This window comes from Adelges cooleyi, unplaced genomic scaffold (genome assembly GCF_023614345.1).
Source record: "Adelges cooleyi isolate 19-005CV unplaced genomic scaffold, UGA_ACOO_1.1 ACOO_flye_CR_arks_rails_tigmint_CR_PRNA_10, whole genome shotgun sequence".
Classification (NCBI taxonomy): domain Eukaryota; kingdom Metazoa; phylum Arthropoda; class Insecta; order Hemiptera; family Adelgidae; genus Adelges; species Adelges cooleyi.
In genome coordinates, this window is record NW_026095752.1 from 408,846 (window position 1) to 426,479 (window position 17,634).

Consider the following 17,634-nt stretch of genomic DNA (forward strand, 5'->3'; position numbering starts at 1 on the left):
CACCTACAATTTGTTTTCACAGATTTGTGGGATACGAATGGTCTTAATTTTGTTTGCATGATTGATATTCGATTTTTTATTATTAGGCGTCCAAGTCTATGTAACACAATATGAATAATTAAAATAACCCATAATAGTATTTAAAATCCATATTTATAGTGTTTAAGTCACTTTTTACACAGCCTCTTCGGCTTAGATTAAAGCTAATACATTTCGTGGTTTCGTTGTAGTGAAAACCAAGTTAGTTCAATTGATCTTTGATGTCTTAATTCTTTTATGTATGAACTGTGTTTTTAGGGTAAACAATGGTTTATTAATATTAAATAGTAGTACTCCAAGTAATAGGTATACTATATATTAAGTAGATATTAAAATTGAAATTATTTTCTTAAACTGTGTAATTTAAGCGGTTTATTTTGTTGTATAAAATTTAAAAAAAAATGATTTCTAACTGATGCTATGTTTAAGAAACTATTAGTTGACTCTTAAAATTTCTTTCTTTCTATAATTCCTTCAGATCACACCGGGGTTTTATATTATTATTATTATTTTTATATTAGATAAAAATCAAACTACAGTCTAAAACCAGGAGTAAGAAATTACTTTTTTTTAAATATTCTGTGATCCACTCATCGCACTGCACTGTACAACAATATATAGAATGTTGTTAAATACACAGTATATAACGCACATTTTCACATGAACATGGCATTAATGAATTTATTTTATTAACATTTTAAACAGTAAATACTATTTCTATAAAGGAAAAAAAACAATAATAATACAACCTGAAGTCTTAGACTATTACTTAACTAGGTATCATGAGTTAACTGTTAGTCACTTCACTGGTTATTATGAAGAGTTCGATGGATATGCATAAAATGTTTGACCAAGCCGCCAAAGATCTTAGAGATTATTTAGAAGTCACCGTAGACGATTTGAACTAGTACATTTTATCGGTGTGATAAACTTCTTTCGGTTTCGACTAATTAATTCGTAATGTTTTTAGTAATTTTTTGTTTATTGCAAGACTGAAACGTAATATTTAAAAAAATGTATATTTGTTTCACATATTACAAAATAATATTAAGGGATATGCATAGGAATATTAATTACATTTCATGAAAACTTCATGCATACTTTCAATAGGAATAAGCGATTGACAATAATTTATAGATTATTTAATTAATTTGTATAACTGCCGAAGGTTTAATAAATATAATACATGTTATAACATTTTTTTAATTTAATTTTTCCATTATACTTTGATTGTAATGCAATATACATATATATTTATATACATATATTAAATTAATATATGACTTTATAAGTTATCTGAAAAAATTACTATTTTTAAACTTGAATAATTTCGAAAGCAATTTTATAAGATAAAGTCTGTATGGAAAGTTGCGGAAATCGGTTAATAGTATTTTCGCTTAATACTAATTAGCGGTTTTACTATTTCTTTTTCCTTCCTTCTTTAGATAGACTATCTTTGGCGTTAGAGGTTTCTGCCTTATAAAAAGTTGCTTTGTACAGGTCATGTGTACAGTGTACTCTCAATAACGCAATAACGTTTTTTTTTTAAACATATATTTGGAATTATAATAGTCAGTTAATAATTATAAAATGGAATTTTATAGTTGTACAGATTTTGTTATTTTATAAAATTTATTTGACAATAGCTATTATAATAAATTGCAAATAACTGTTGCGGCTTTGGACGAGGATTGTTTCGAGTTCTATGGTGGCTGGATTTTCAATTATTCTTAGACAGATAATTCGTTTTATAGAATGTATTTGATTAAATTTCCTTGGAATTCGTTACGGTACGTACGTAACACGGGTTTTATCATTTGCCGCATCGTACTCGAAGCCAACAGAGGCCCAGAGTTCACTTAAGCTCGAGTTGACGGTAGAATCTATCCGATTTTCAATTTGTTGCATTACTTCATGGGGATTCAATATCATATTCATTGTCCGGATTTCTTGCCCAATTTCGGCACTTACATTGCTATTTTTCGGTCTGCAAAATTTATTATAAAACGTACGCAAGCCTCGTAAGGCGGTGTTCATATTGTTTTCGGTAGCATTGATTATTAAGTCGTGGTAAGTTTTGTCGCGTGATGTATCATCGAAAAACAAGGTGCTGTAGAACCTCTTGAACTCTTCCAACGTTTCGGACACGCCATTGTCGTACGTTGTTATTGGGAATTCATCGGTAATACACGAAAGCGTGGCCAGAACGCGCACCGCAATTCGGTCGATATTTTGGATCATTTACCTAAACTTGGTTATACATACCGCGGTCGTGGCGGGATCTCCAATGACCTTACACTCGAGTACTGCGCCTATAGTGTAACGGTAACATTTGTTTAGAGCGCTGGCATACTGACAGCTGAAAAGCTGATGCGCTTGACGGATTTTACAACCCGCGTTCCTGACGGTGACTAGTGGGTGGCGCCTTTGAATTCTGTAGGTTTCTAGTATATCTTCGGCGGTCACGAGGTAGCGGGTGTTCATCCATGGCACGGCTATCTTGATACCATCGCGTTGCGACATATTCCTCCAACCGGATAAACTAAATATGTAGTTCAAAGCGTCAACATGGTACTGCGATACCGGATCTGCTGCTACTAAAGCGGGCATGAAAAGCGTTAAAAAAATTAAAAATATATCACGTCCGGCTTTCATTTTTTATAATATACGACGATCACGACGCTCTTGAAGTACAGGCTTGACTAATACATCCGTTGCAGAAAAATGTACCCCGACGGTTTAATAAAAACCGAACAAAGGAAAATTGAGAGATATTAAATTCTTATTGCGGTATGTACAAACTATAGACATCGGTTGAAATTATTTTTGATACTCGTCAATCGGGTTCGCTGCATGTGAATATTTATTCAGATGTTGCTATGAGCTTGAAATGAAAAAAACACAAAAGAAATTGGTGTCTTAAATGAATTTTTTTTTTTTTACAAAAAGTAATTTATAGTTTGGTTTTTGGTCGAAAAAAAGTTTTCATTAAAATTATTTTTATTTAGCTATAATATTATCACATAACGTACTAAATACTAATAAAATGTATGCTGCTGTACACCTTTAGTCACATAACTATAGTAAATGTTAAAAATATTTATTTTCTTGCATTTTAGAACCCTGATTTTACATTAATTATAGATGAATTTTTAAATGTAGGATACTCATGTACAAATACATAGGTTTGAAAAAAACAGGTACGTGTAACGTTCTGATGACTTAGGCTCGACTAAATTTGATATTGTAAAATAAAACTCAATTAAAACAAAATCAAAGTTAAGTTATGACTTATGTCTATAAAAAATAATTTTGTTTCAGGACAACAGCTCGTGTTTATATAGTCCCAAAAGACCTAAATTAACTTCAAAATGTTCTTAATAAATTTGTTTTCCCAAGCTCAAACTCAACGTATTTAATTTTGTCTTTTATTATGTCTTGAACCCAGAAAATACCATTAACTCTTTTTACCCATTATATTTATTTGGCAAAGTTTAAAAACTTAATGTATGAAAACTAAAGTATCTTTCCTGAAAATGTTCACTAAATAAACAGGCGCGTCGTTCTAGGGCTGTGTACATAGTTGTTTTAATACATATATATTCTTTTTAAATTGATTTTTTGTAGGTATTTTTCTACATTCATATAATAAATATCAAGTTTTAGAAAAACAAGTCAATCCAATTACAAAATAATGTAGAAAATTGTCAATTTTGTTTGGCTTTCGTGTGTAATCTTATTGATATAAATTTTCATAATTAAAATTCAAAGACTATAATAAATCAGAAGTTGATAATTTTTCGGAACAAACTTATAATTTTAAGCTAAAGTCAATAACACCTAGTATGTTTTTTCAGCTGTTGAAGAAGTATTACATTTTTAGATATTCGTACATTGTCAAAAAAAAAAATGTAAGGATATACACAACACGGATTTTTGTTACTTACCTATGTATTTGATAAAAATATCTTTAAGGCATCTTCAGTTTAACAAATTATTCGCCTTCGTTTTTTAGGTTTTGCACCTATATACCTTGTTATTGTGAAAATGCAATGGTTTGTTAAATAAGCCATAGGTTGATAAATACTAAGCAACAAGAATACTATTATTGGATTTGTACGCATTGTAGATGTTGTATTTTTTTGGAACTCCTATCTTAATTAATTCATAAATATATATATATATATAAAAATCCTCAGAAAATTAAAAAAAAAATCAGTTTATATGTCGACACCGACAAAATTAACAGTCATTTGATATTAATTGACATAGTATCTTATAAAATCGTCTAGATCTTCTATCCAAAACGCCACTTAGGTACAGATTTTTTGAAATGGAATATATATATTGATATATTTAAAGATTATTTGTTTAATATTTTTTTTAAATATAAAATCTTAAAAAAATAAAACAACCGTTTTCTATTAAATTTTAAATTATAATAACTAAATTTTAACTTAAATGTTTCATGTTTTTTTTTTGCTTACAAACATAAATCATAATATATTGTATAATTGTTGAATAAAGCTAATACGTTTCATTGTATTTTTTAAGTAGGTATTGACTAAAAAAATATAATTTTAATGTCCAAATAAAAATAATAATGTAAAAACAGTTAAAATTGTTGGTCATCATAAATGTTTAATAACTTGCATAGCGACGGATAAATTAAAATCATTACTTTAATTTTTACATCAATTTGAACACTTTTGCTCTTAACAAAATACAGTGATTCAGTGAATTCAAAACTGACAATCCAATTTGTATTCGATATCGTGGAAAACAAATTGACCCATTCAATTGCATTTGTATTATGTTTGTTCTTGTTATAATAATTCATTTTTACTAAAAGTCCGACTTTAACAAATCAATTTCAAGTATAAAATATTTATTCATTCGTTTTATTATAGACTTGAAAGACATTTTTAATTAAACAGAAATAACAATTTGTAACTAAAAAGAAATAGTAATTTAGCACTATTTCAGTTTGAATTTTGATAATAACATAAAACGCGCGCAATTCAAACGGGACTATTTTGATAACAGAATAGTTGGCGCGAAAATATTTTGGCCTTATCATTAACGGATAAGATAACTATTGATAACGTCTCCAAGTGTTCATTGTAATTTGAAAATTTTACTTTTAAAAAATTGAATCGCCTACGGTTTATTAAGTTTTCTGTTTTTTTGCTTTGTTAATCTTTAATCGTGTCTAGTTTCTACTATACGGTATGTTATTATTGTGTTAGTTTTTATTTTTGATTGTGATTAGATATTTCCTTAGTCCGTCAATCTCTCAGTTAAGGAATTTAGATGTATTTCCTGCGTACTGATCGATCGGCTGATGTGATGAGGAATCTTAAAACATATTTGTATACCTTGAAATCTTTTCAGGGGACGACTAGATCATTTTATATTATTTTGAACTTAAGAGTGTCCAGTATTCAATTATAAAATAAAATATCACCAAAGAATCACACTTTAGATAAAAACAAATGAAATAAGTTGTTAGGTCGTCTTTTAGATAATGAAGAATTCAAATTTGTTTACAGATTCCTTATCATATCAGTAGATATATTATCGAACAGTGTAGTGTGTACCGTTTGAACAAAAATACGTCTAAATTGCTATAAATATTTTGTTGGATGGACCTAGACAGAATAAATCACTTTCCAATTGGCTTTATTTTGAAATTTATTACAAAGCATAATATATTATATTTGTAGACAAACACAACTGTTCAACATGTTTCCAAAGTACTCTCCACATACCATACCAATCAAAACTTTGAGCATTATGTATGAACATTTTCGAATCTTGTACGGGTTCTTCCAGTAAGTTATGTTTTATGACATAAATAAAAGCGAATTTCTAAAATCATTTTATTTGTTAAGTGTGTTTAAGACTTTTTTTTAAAAAAAATTAAAGAGTAATACAATATTTTGTAAAATTGTTATAGTGTATTAGGTACTGGTTTTTTTCAAAGTTCTAGTATACAACATTGACACTAAAAAATTACCCTAAATGTGTTGAAACTCTATTTTTTTGTAAACATTATTAATAATTTAATGTATTTTTAAACGAGTAATACCCAATTACAAATATGAAAGAATAGATAAAGTGTACATAAACACAGAATTAACACAAAAATAAAAGTATACAGCTGACAAATAAAATGGATTTCAACAACACAAAATAATAGATAAAGATAAACAATATTTACACAATTAGATTATTTAAATAAATAACAAAAGCTTCTATCAAATTTTTAACAAATAAATCATTATTATTTTTATTTACTAGTCGCATTATGCGATTAAATAGGGCATCACGATAATTTTGTTAGTACATTTCTAGTACATTTTTGCCCTGTTTTTAATGTATGTTTTTATTAGCTGTTTCGGGTTCCTAATGTTGATGAACAACCAATAATTATCGAAAATAAATACATTGGTGAAAAAAATTAACTTGTCAATATCTAATAGTCATCAACGAAGTACACAAATTTCATTTTATTATGTGTAATTTTTAATATATTCATTTAATTAATGTTTATGTCTTAGCCATTATAATAACATTATGTTTTTTATTATAATATATTAATTAATAATGAAAATACATTTTTTACAGAGAGCAAACCTTATGCGATGTCACGCTGATATGTGATGATGGCGTTCAAATTTTAGCTCATAAAGCAATTTTAGCATCTGCAAGCCCTATGCTGTTAGCAATGTTCAATGGTGGCTTTAAGGAGACTAAAGAAATTAGTATGCCTATTAAAGATATTGAGTCTGGTATATTGACGTCAATTGTAACTTGTGCATATACATTTCAGATGGATATCCAGGAAAATAATATAAAAGTAATATAATGTACAAAACAGATACCAAATTATTTCCATTGAACACATTTATTGTTATAATATTAAATTTAATTTTTATTTTAGAAACTATTGAGAGCTTCTGAATACTTTCAATTTAACTATGCTAAGGATTTATGTTACGATTATGTTAAAAAAAACATAAACGTCAATAATTGTATTAATTTTATGAGCTTTTCTGAACCTACATCACAAAAAGGGCTATACACTTATTGTTTCTTGTATTGTTTAGAACATTTTAAGTAAGTAGTAAAGATTGGAATTCGTTTGAGAACATTTTAATATGTACTACATTTTTGATTCCTAGAACAATTCTGGAAAATGAATCGCAGGTAATAGAATTATGTGAATTAAATTTTGAAGATATTACTAAGCTCATATCAAATGATCATTTGGTGGTTGAATTTGAAGAAAAGGTACTTTGGCAAAATAAAAAAATACAATTACTTTGATTATTTTGAATTGCATTTATGAGATATTAATACTCCCAACTGAAAATTTAGTATCTAAAGTTTTCTAAAATGTTGAAAAAGTCAGAAAAATCTGTAAATTAGATAAAAGTTGTTAAGGGGTTCAGATACACAAAGTTTATTAGACCAACTTTTTTAATAATTTTTTAACTACAAGTATAAAGAAATGAGATCATTATTTTTAGTTCACATTACTCTATTTAATATACATTTGTCTCATTTTATTACCCTCACTTGTTTTTTTACAAAGATTTTATTTAATAACGATTTATTTAAAAAATTGTGTACGATTTTACACATATGTTAATATTTGTTTTAGATAATTGATTTCATTTTTGAATGGATAAAATATGATTTAGAGGAACGAAGTAAATATTTATCAAATTTACTTAATTATTTGAGGTTACCTTTAATTTCGAAAAAAGCAATACTACGAATATGTGATGAACCATTGATGAGAAGCCAACTTGACTGTGTGTATTTAAACCGATGCCTTTCCCACTATTATATATAAATTATAACATATAAATACTGAATCTATTTACAATTCACATTTCAAATTATTTTCATATTACATATTAGTGTCCCATAATGGTTTTTTATATTAGCTTAATATTTCTAGGTTCGTTGGATATCATGAAAAATTATTTATCTGTCGATGTTGATGAAAACATTACAAAAGCAACAATGAGGACACCTCATTTGTATAATCCAAATGTATATAAATATTTTTCTTACAACTTATTTGTGGCATCCTACTTAGTAAAAATACTTTATAATAATCAATGTTACGTTTTTTTTAATATTGTAGAAGTACATATATTATGAAATCAAACAAATATTTCAATAATTTTTTCCACATATTTTGATTATTTTATAATCTAAGGAAATATATTAACGATATTATAAAATGTCACTATTTTTGCTAAACATATTTTTGCTATGTAGATATCTACATGTAGAATACTTTTTACATTTGTAGAAAATGAAATATGTAATACATTTTTTTCAGTTTATTTTTGCTATTAAAGGTCAATCCAATTGTGATGATTCTTATGTAATGTTTATGGATCTGAGGCGGGAAAATGATCTTAATTGGAAATCATGTGATTATTCATTTTTTTGTCCACCCCATCGAGATGCAACTTTGGTCGTTTCAGAAAATGGAATACTACTTGCAATTGGAGGGTATAATGAATTAGGAAAATGGAATAATTGTGTTGATGAACTAGACCTTACTTCTACTACAAAAATGTGGATACCTACAACGCCTTTGCGAAGATTACGATATTATTTTTCTGTTTGCACCCAAGGAAAATATATATATGTGGTGTGTATCAATTTATATTATTTGGAAAACAATATATCTGAGTCCAAAATACATGTAACATATTGAAAATAGCGTAGTCGAAGACGAAGAGGGCTCCTCGGACATTGACCACCCTCTACGGCCTGATGACACTACCGCTATACACGCTCACCTCCCGTGTGTGCTCGAGATCTTGGCGGCGCCGACGACGGCCGACACGTGGGAGAGGTTTACCGGTCTGGTGGAGCGGATTACCGCCGACGCCAAAGCGATGGCGAAGATACCAGACAGGCCCCCGAGGACCAACGTGAGAGCGCGGGTTAACGTGGAGGATGCCGAGGCCCTCCAAAAGCTTTACCGGAGAAACAGGAGAAAGGCGGTTCGCGCTATTGTCGGGGGCGACGGCGTGCGGTGTGAGATACCGGTCGAGGAGGTCGAGGCCCACTTTCGGGCGGTATGGGCTGGCACGGAGGGCGACCCGACTATATACCCATCGTACGACGACCGACGACCGATGCCCACCGGCGGGTTCACGGCCGTGGAAGTCGAAAAAAGGCTGAAAAAATTTGAGAATACCGCGCCCGGAGACGACGGGCTGACGTACCGACACTGGCGCCTGATCGACCCGCGGTGTGCACTGCTGACGGCAATATTTAATGTCTGTTTGAAGTACCGGAGGGTGCCTGGCCAATGGAAAAGTGCGACCACCGTGCTAATTCACAAGAAAGGCGACGTCGGGGAGCTAGGCAACTGGAGGCCCATCGCCCTGAGCCGGACGATTTACAAACTTTACGCCGGGTGCCTTGCTAAGAGATTGACCGCGTGGCTGATGGAGAACCATGCCATAAGTCCAGGCCAAAAAGGCTTTCTGCCGGCCGACGGCGCCTTCGAGCATGTTCACACACTGCAGCGGACACTAGAGCGTGCACGTACCGGACGAGCCGACAAGTGCGTCGCATGGCTCGACGTGTCCAATGCGTTCGGGGCAGTACCGCACGGCTCGCTAGTCGAAGCGGTCAGGGCGTCTGGAGCGGGCGATGTACTGGCGGACATAATCGCCGATATATACCGGGGTGCGGTGTCATGTGTGAGCTCAGCGGACGGTGTGACGGGCGAGATACCCGTGTTGTCCGGAATCAAACAGGGTTGTCCGCTGAGCGGACTCTTGTTCATCATGGCTATCGACCCCGTCGTTCGGGAGCTACAAGGCCAAAGTGAGGAACACAGAGTCCTCGCGTTTGCCGATGATCTCTGTATAATTGGTGACAGCCCGCCGGAACTGCAGGCGGCTGTACGGACGGCCGAAGAACAGCTGGGCCGGATTGCATTAAAAGTGAATGCTGCGAAGTGCGCCTCGTTGCACCTATCGGGTATCACTCCGGTTGGTGCCCGTGAGACGGTCTTTACGGTAGCCGGGGGCCAGATGCGGACGCTCAGCGAGGGAGATGCTGCGGTCTTTCTGGGGGTCCAGGTCGGCTTCAATATCGTGCCACCGATGTCGACGTTGGCCGATATTACCGACCTGGGCCTTAGGATAGTGCGCAGCAAACTTGCACCATGGCAGCGGCTCGACGCCCTAAAGACATTCTTTTATCCGGCGGCCACTTTTCCCCAAAGGTTCAGCGAGTTTAAAAAGACAGATTGGGAGACGGTAGACCGAATAATGCGGCCGGAAATCAAATCCACGCTCGGGTTACCGCAGGAGGCAAGTAATGAGTATCTGTACGGCTCGGCAGCCGGTGGAGCGTGTGCGATCCGTATGTTGGCCGAGGATGCTGACATAGCTGCGGTCGACAGCGCGTTTAAACTCCTCACCTCGCCGGATCATCGCGTGTTAGCGGACGCGTGGACCCACCTCAAGGAGGTGGTCAGCAGTAAGGCGGGTAGACCCGCGGACGTTCCGCTGGCGGGCGACTTCCTCTCGGGAAGTATGGATGGTGACTTGGCGTCGGCGCGGTCACGGACCGGCGTGAAATCGGTGTGGTCGAATGCTCGTAATGCTTCTCGGCGAATAAATGTTACATGGAACCCGGAAGGCGACGCCGTTACAATCCGGAGGAGAGGAACAACGATGCGGCCGAAGCAACGCCACGAGGTTATGAAAACGTTACGTGAAGAATTGCGTATGGAACGGAGCGAGTCGCTCCGCGCTAAGCCCGACCAAGGTCGGGCGATGGAGTGTGTTGCGGCGCACCGAGCGTCATCACACTTCATACGCGCGGGCGACTACACCAGGTTCGCCGACTGGCGTTTTATTCACCGGGCACGGCTCAATCTCGTGGCGCTGAACGGGTCAGCGTCGTGGCGGTCTGGTGACCGCAGTTGTCGGCGATGTGGGTATATTACTGAAAGCCTAGCCCACGTCGTTGACCACTGCTGGCGCTATACCGCCATGTACATGGCCCGCCACAATGCGGTTGTAGCGAGAATTAAGAAGGCGGCGGAACCCAAATTCGAAATTCTGAGCGAGAACCAGGTGATCGGGAGTGGAGGACTGCGGCCCGACCTGGTGCTCAGGCGTGACGGTCGAGTTTATATCGTCGACGTAACGATCCCGGCCGAAAACCGCGTTGCATCTTTCAAGACAGCCGCCGACGGGAAACGTGCGAAATATGAAGATTTACGGGCCGAGTTGGCCGAGGCTAATGCAGGAGCAGTGGTGTACCCAGTGGTAGTGGGTGCACTCGGGTCTTGGGACCCGAGCAACGATCTGCTCCTGCAGAAGCTGTGTGCGCGGTCATACGCTTCGCTGTTGCGAAAACTGTGCGTCAGTGAGGTGATTGGATACACTCGAGATATATACATCGAGCACCTCACTGACGTACGGCAGCGGCAGCTGTAGGCCGGCACACAATGTTACCTATTTTACCTTCTTTTTTTATACTGTGATTTCTACTTATTATTATTCTTATTTTTTTTGTTTTCTATGTCATTTTTATGTAGAATGTTTAAAATTTATTATGTTATATGTGGAAAATTAGATAAGTATGTAATCATGAACCAATGTATAAAATTTCAAATAAAAACTCTGTTCTTATCAGCTTAACATCTGATACACCTCACATCGTGGGGTTCAAATGTTAAACTAATTTTTTCAAATTGGTGGAGAATTTGGGGCTTGCTCCTACTCCACCGCGGGTTGACCCGGTATTGCAGTACCACCGGGAACGGCCCAAATAAACGTCTTATAAGCACTTTAAAATAATACTAAAATGTCTGACTTAATTTTTGAAAAACCAAAATAATTTTGGAAAAATCAAAATTGGTTAGAAAAAATTCCAAAATTTTTTTGGAATTCTCAAAATTAATATGGAAAAGTCAAAATCCTTCTCGGGGAAGACCCAAAATTATTTTGACTTGTTCATAATCACGATGGACGACTCAAAATTATTTTGAATAAGTCAGATCCATAATATTTTTCGAAATTACATGTGTACAATACAATCATAGTTTTTGAAGAATAACAATTCATTAAATTTCGAAAATAGTTGTGGACTTGTTTAATTTTATGTTCAAATTACAATATATTATTTTGTCCTCGACTACTGTATAGTAACTAATTTAAAAAACAGCAGTCGTTTGGTTTCAAAATGATCGTCACCACCTGCTTAAGCCGCAGTAGCCCAAAAATTAAACAACAATCAAAGACCAGTTATTTTGAAAAATGTCAAATTCCAAATATTATACACCATGGTCAACAAAATATAAAATATACATATGAAGTATTTATTAAAAAACAAATCCTTAGCAACCGACATTTATTATTACTAAATTCAATCAGTTTTTATAAAATATTGTCATTACTTCATATTGCTACACTTAGTCAAAATGCTAAATACTCCTTAGGGAACCAAACATTTTCAATTTCAAAATTCAGTTTTTAAAATTTCCTTTATTCATTTATCGCGCGGTTGTATGATGTAACTTGGTATTTGCTAAATAATTGAATCTTACAAACATTGCCATGGCTCTTAATAACCAAAATCCTTTTGTTATACATTGTTCAACCATCAACATATCAGGCTGCCCATTTATCGACAAGTAATGTATAAACATATTTTAAACGTGCACAATAATAAAATAATGGGATTTAGTTTGTATTTAATTTTTTGTGCTGTTTAACTAAATTGTATGCAGTGTGTTACATCATATTATATTTTTTAAAAAAGAATATTGTGTTTAAACCAGTAAAATAAACTCGCTTTCATCGCCAACGACCATACCACGTTGAATACACCAGTTCTCGTCCGATCACTGAAGTTAAGCAACGTCGGGCGTAGTTAGTACTTGGATGGGTGACCGCTTGGGAACACTACGTGCCGTTGGCTTTTTTTGCTTTTTTATAATCTGTACACTATTTTTTTGTTGTGTTGTATGAACTTAAATTGTACGTCCACAGGCGGATTGGGTAAATTTTTGTTACCGGGAAAATATATGAAAACGGCTCTGAGCTACTTATAAGTACATACTTTTTTTATTATTACTATCATCCACTTTTAGTACATATTTTTTTGTTAAAATGTTTTTGGTTGAATCTTTAAAAATGTATTTCATGTTAAAATACTTAATATAATTGAACACATTATTTATAAAATATAAACATACCTACATTTGTACAAATGTTAAGTTAAATAATAATAATTCAAAGAATAACGCAGTTAGGTATTGTTGTTTTTAATTTGTCTATATCCTTCTTAAATGTTTTTTTATTGGAATATATTTAAACATATTATCTAGTAGTATATGTTACAAATACATGATAATTGCTCATTCCGCCATTCCATAAAGTTCAAAAAGTATGAAATAAAGTTTTAAAACTTTTTTCTAAGCTTTATAGTTTTAATTTTTTTTCAAATGATACCTACACAATTTAGAGTACAATATTGGTAAACAACAATATAGTTATTCTTGCCCTGTGATTATTACTGTAGATAAAAGTTTTTATAGATTGTTTTCTGTTGTCTGAAGAAAAACGACTGGGGCAAAAATATGTACATTTTTCTTCTGTGTGGATATGTATGGTTGAGTTATATTTATCCAATTCAGTTATTAGTCAGTTATATTATATTGTTTAATTCGAATAAACTAAAGTATTCGTTGTTCTCGGTTTTGTAGGAAAAAATGCCTACAGTTTATTAATTAATACAAGCTGTTTGCGCAAATAAAATACTTATTATATTACCTGGCAACTATTTGAAGGAATGACAACAATAATTTAGTTAAAACGCTCATTACAATAATTTTACCGTACACCTACAATTTGTTTTCACAGATTTGTGGGATACGAATGGTCTTAATTTTGTTTGCATGATTGATATTCGATTTTTTATTATTAGGCGTCCAAGTCTATGTAACACAATATGAATAATTAAAATAACCCATAATAGTATTTAAAATCCATATTTATAGTGTTTAAGTCACTTTTTACACAGCCTCTTCGGCTTAGATTAAAGCTAATACATTTCGTGGTTTCGTTGTAGTGAAAACCAAGTTAGTTCAATTGATCTTTGATGTCTTAATTCTTTTATGTATGAACTGTGTTTTTAGGGTAAACAATGGTTTATTAATATTAAATAGTAGTACTCCAAGTAATAGGTATACTATATATTAAGTAGATATTAAAATTGAAATTATTTTCTTAAACTGTGTAATTTAAGCGGTTTATTTTGTTGTATAAAATTTAAAAAAAAATGATTTCTAACTGATGCTATGTTTAAGAAACTATTAGTTGACTCTTAAAATTTCTTTCTTTCTATAATTCCTTCAGATCACACCGGGGTTTTATATTATTATTATTATTTTTATATTAGATAAAAATCAAACTACAGTCTAAAACCAGGAGTAAGAAATTACTTTTTTCTAAATATTCTGTGATCCACTCATCGCACTGCACTGTACAACAATAGATAGAATATTGTTAAATACACAGTATATAACGCACATTTTCACATGAACATGGCATTAATGAATTTATTTTATTAACATTTTAAACAGTAAATACTATTTCTATATAGGAAAAAAAAACAATAATAATACAACCTTCAATTATATTAAGTATTTTAACATGAAATACATTTTTAAAGATTCAACCAAAAACATTTTAACAAAAAAATATGTACTAAAAGTGGATGATAGTAATAATAAAAAAAGTATGTACTTATAAGTAGCTCAGAGCCGTTTTCATATATTTTCCCGGTAACAAAAATTTACAATTGATTTATAAATCAATAGAAATAGATTTTCAATTGAAACGCTCGATAAAATATCTGTTTATATTTTACATTGCCAATTGAGAACAATTTAAAAAACAACCGGCTAGGTTAGGTTAGGGGCTGATGCAATGGTGCCATGTCAAGTACAATTTTACTAAATAATAAGAAAAAATATCCTAAGAAATTTAATGTTCGAGGATTTATGTATGCGATGTTAAATCAATCTTGTGATAAAAATATTGTTTTTATATCAAAAAGTGACAGTGGGGAAATGTTGGCAACTTAAGACAAAAATGAGACAGACTTCATTTTTTTCGCCTTGAGTTTTGTTAATTTAAGATTGTAATTTACGTTTTTGTTTTTAGTGCTTTGTTTTTTTGTGTTTAATATCCTGTTTTATTCCTCGTACCACCAGGGTGCTGTTGACACTAATTGGTTCTATAGATTTGTATCGCACGTCAATAAGAAATAACCACTTTTACCAATTTGTAAAGGTAAATATTATTTGTGACGTATACTTTTTGAGATCTGAACGATAAGAGCAAATAAATCACCACATTTAAAAAAAAAAAGTAATTTAGAACATTCTAAACACTGAGGAGTATAAACAAAATAGAGGAAGGAATATTATGGCGTTATTAAATCAATGTCTAGATCAATATAACACACTTATTTTATTTAATTCAACAAACAAATAAAAGTTTTAAATAAGCGTAGTATGCTTGAAAAAGAATAAAATTCCTGGCCATTTCAGCCCTTTGCCTAGGTTGTCAGAAACCGTCGCGACTACTGCTGATAGTTCTGGAATGCTTCTTAATGTCAATCCATTCATATAACTTTCGTTAATAAAAGGTTCCTGAGGTGATCTTAATTCAGTAGGCCAGTTATCCCAATTACTGTTCGTAATAAGACTTTCCACATCACCAGGTGGACACCTACTTAACTTCAATTTCTCCCTTGCGTTATTCTTAAAAAATAAAAACGGTTAAACATGTTTTTGAATAATGTGGTATTTTATATAAAAATTACTATTTTCTCAACGTCAAGTTCACGATCCAAAGATGTCCAATTTGCACCGGTACTGTGTAGTGAAATTACCCAATTTACAAAATTGGGGTATGGGTCCTGGTACAATTCATAAGAGAATTTATTTATTATAACAATAATACACGTATACAGGGTGATTGTTTTTATAATGGACCACTCAATATCTCATTGGATTCATAAGGAATGAAAATGTTATTTTTTCATATTGTTTTTATACGATGTTATCACAATTTTACTTAACTTTTTTTGTTTTTACCCCATTTCCAACTTAGTTTTCTTGACAACAACTTTTTTTAAATGGTAACGTATATGTATGTTTCATTAACTGATAAAATTTAGAATAATGTACTAAACATTTTGACTGGTCGATAACCAGCTTCAAGTTTAGGGCAGGAGGAAAGGTGGTTTGCAGTATTATTTTTATCTGCACTCATTAATTTTCCAACCGCACTTCCCCTTCCATAAAAACTTTTAAACCCATATAACTTATACATTTTTAGTGCATTATTCTAATTTTAAAAAGTTAATGAAATATTTGCGTTACCATATAAGTTTCAAAAGTTGCTATCAAAAAAACTAAGTTGAAAGGGGGTAAAAACAAAAAAATTGTGAAAAATTTCGATCACATTGTATAAAAACTACACGAATAAACATTTTAATTTCTTATTTAACCCTATGAGATATTGAGTGGCCGATGAAAAAAAATCAGCCTGTGGATTTTCAATTAAACATTTAGTAAAGTTAAAAGTTAAGCCCCTCAGGGCTCACCATAATATGTTAAAACTTTTCAGGCAATAAATAAGCGTATGTGTTACATACATATAACGGGACGCATATTTAATCTAATTATTATAAACAGTTTCACTCCAACCGAAGACAAGGGAGATGATATCAAAGAAAACTTCTATGAAGAACTAGACAGAATATGTGATATAACATTTAATCATTGCATTAAAAAAGTTTTAGGAGAATTCCATGCAAAAATAGGAAAGGAGGAGGTTAGACTAGATAATGATGAGAATGTAGAACACATATGGAAAAAGATAAAAACGACAGTGATAAATAGTGCAAAGAATTGCCTAGGAATTAGGAAAAATAATAAAAAGAAAAACTGGTTTGATGAAATATTAAGAAACCGTAGACATAAAAAATAAACTAAGAGAAATAGCATTAAAAAAACCCGACTAATATAAATTTAGAACGATACACAGCGAGCAAAATAATAATCACAAAACTCTCAGGAGAGAAAAGAGAATGATTGCAGAAATTGAAAATAACAGATACAATTCCAAACAATTCTTTAGCAATAGTAGAGATATCAAACAAGGATATAAACAACAAACTAGAATGTTAAGAAGTTAGACAGGAAAATTAGTAGCAAATGATAAGGAAGTAGCAGAAGAGTTAAACTACTATAAAATGTTGTTTAATAAAACAGCTTCCAGGCCATCTGATGAGACCTGCATGCAATATTGTACGGCTGAATAATAAGGCTCCAGGAGAAAGCAGAATTATTGAAGAATAGTGGAGAAGCATAGAAAATCGAAATGTGGGAAATGATCAATCTTATTAGGAAAAATAAATGATACCAGAAGAACGGAATACGTCGATATGTAATCCCCGTGTTTAAAATGGGACGTACTGGATACAAAAAACTATAAAGCAATTTTTATATTA

General features: G+C 32.7%; 1 protein-coding gene, 1 non-coding gene and 1 pseudogene across 2 annotated transcripts; all 3 read left to right on the forward strand.

Moving 5' to 3' along the window:
• The first annotated feature begins 5,148 nt into the window (after nt 1-5,148).
• On the forward strand, nt 5,149-8,521 carry LOC126837042 (kelch-like protein 3). The gene is made up of 8 exons (XM_050570766.1): nt 5,149-5,268; nt 5,766-5,873; nt 6,670-6,901; nt 6,986-7,161; nt 7,227-7,335; nt 7,709-7,862; nt 8,012-8,106; nt 8,421-8,521. Exons 2-8 carry the CDS (start codon nt 5,785-5,787, stop codon nt 8,448-8,450), a joined length of 885 nt encoding a protein of 294 aa, XP_050426723.1. The 5' UTR covers nt 5,149-5,268; nt 5,766-5,784; the 3' UTR covers nt 8,451-8,521.
• Nucleotides 8,522-11,705: 3,184 nt separating this feature from the next.
• LOC126837156 (U2 spliceosomal RNA) lies at nt 11,706-11,879 on the forward strand (annotated as a pseudogene).
• A 1,028-nt stretch (nt 11,880-12,907) lies between these two features.
• On the forward strand, nt 12,908-13,026 carry LOC126837209 (5S ribosomal RNA). The gene has a single exon (XR_007685466.1). It is a non-coding gene; the product is annotated as a 5S ribosomal RNA (ribosomal RNA).
• The last annotated feature ends 4,608 nt before the right edge of the window (nt 13,027-17,634 follow it).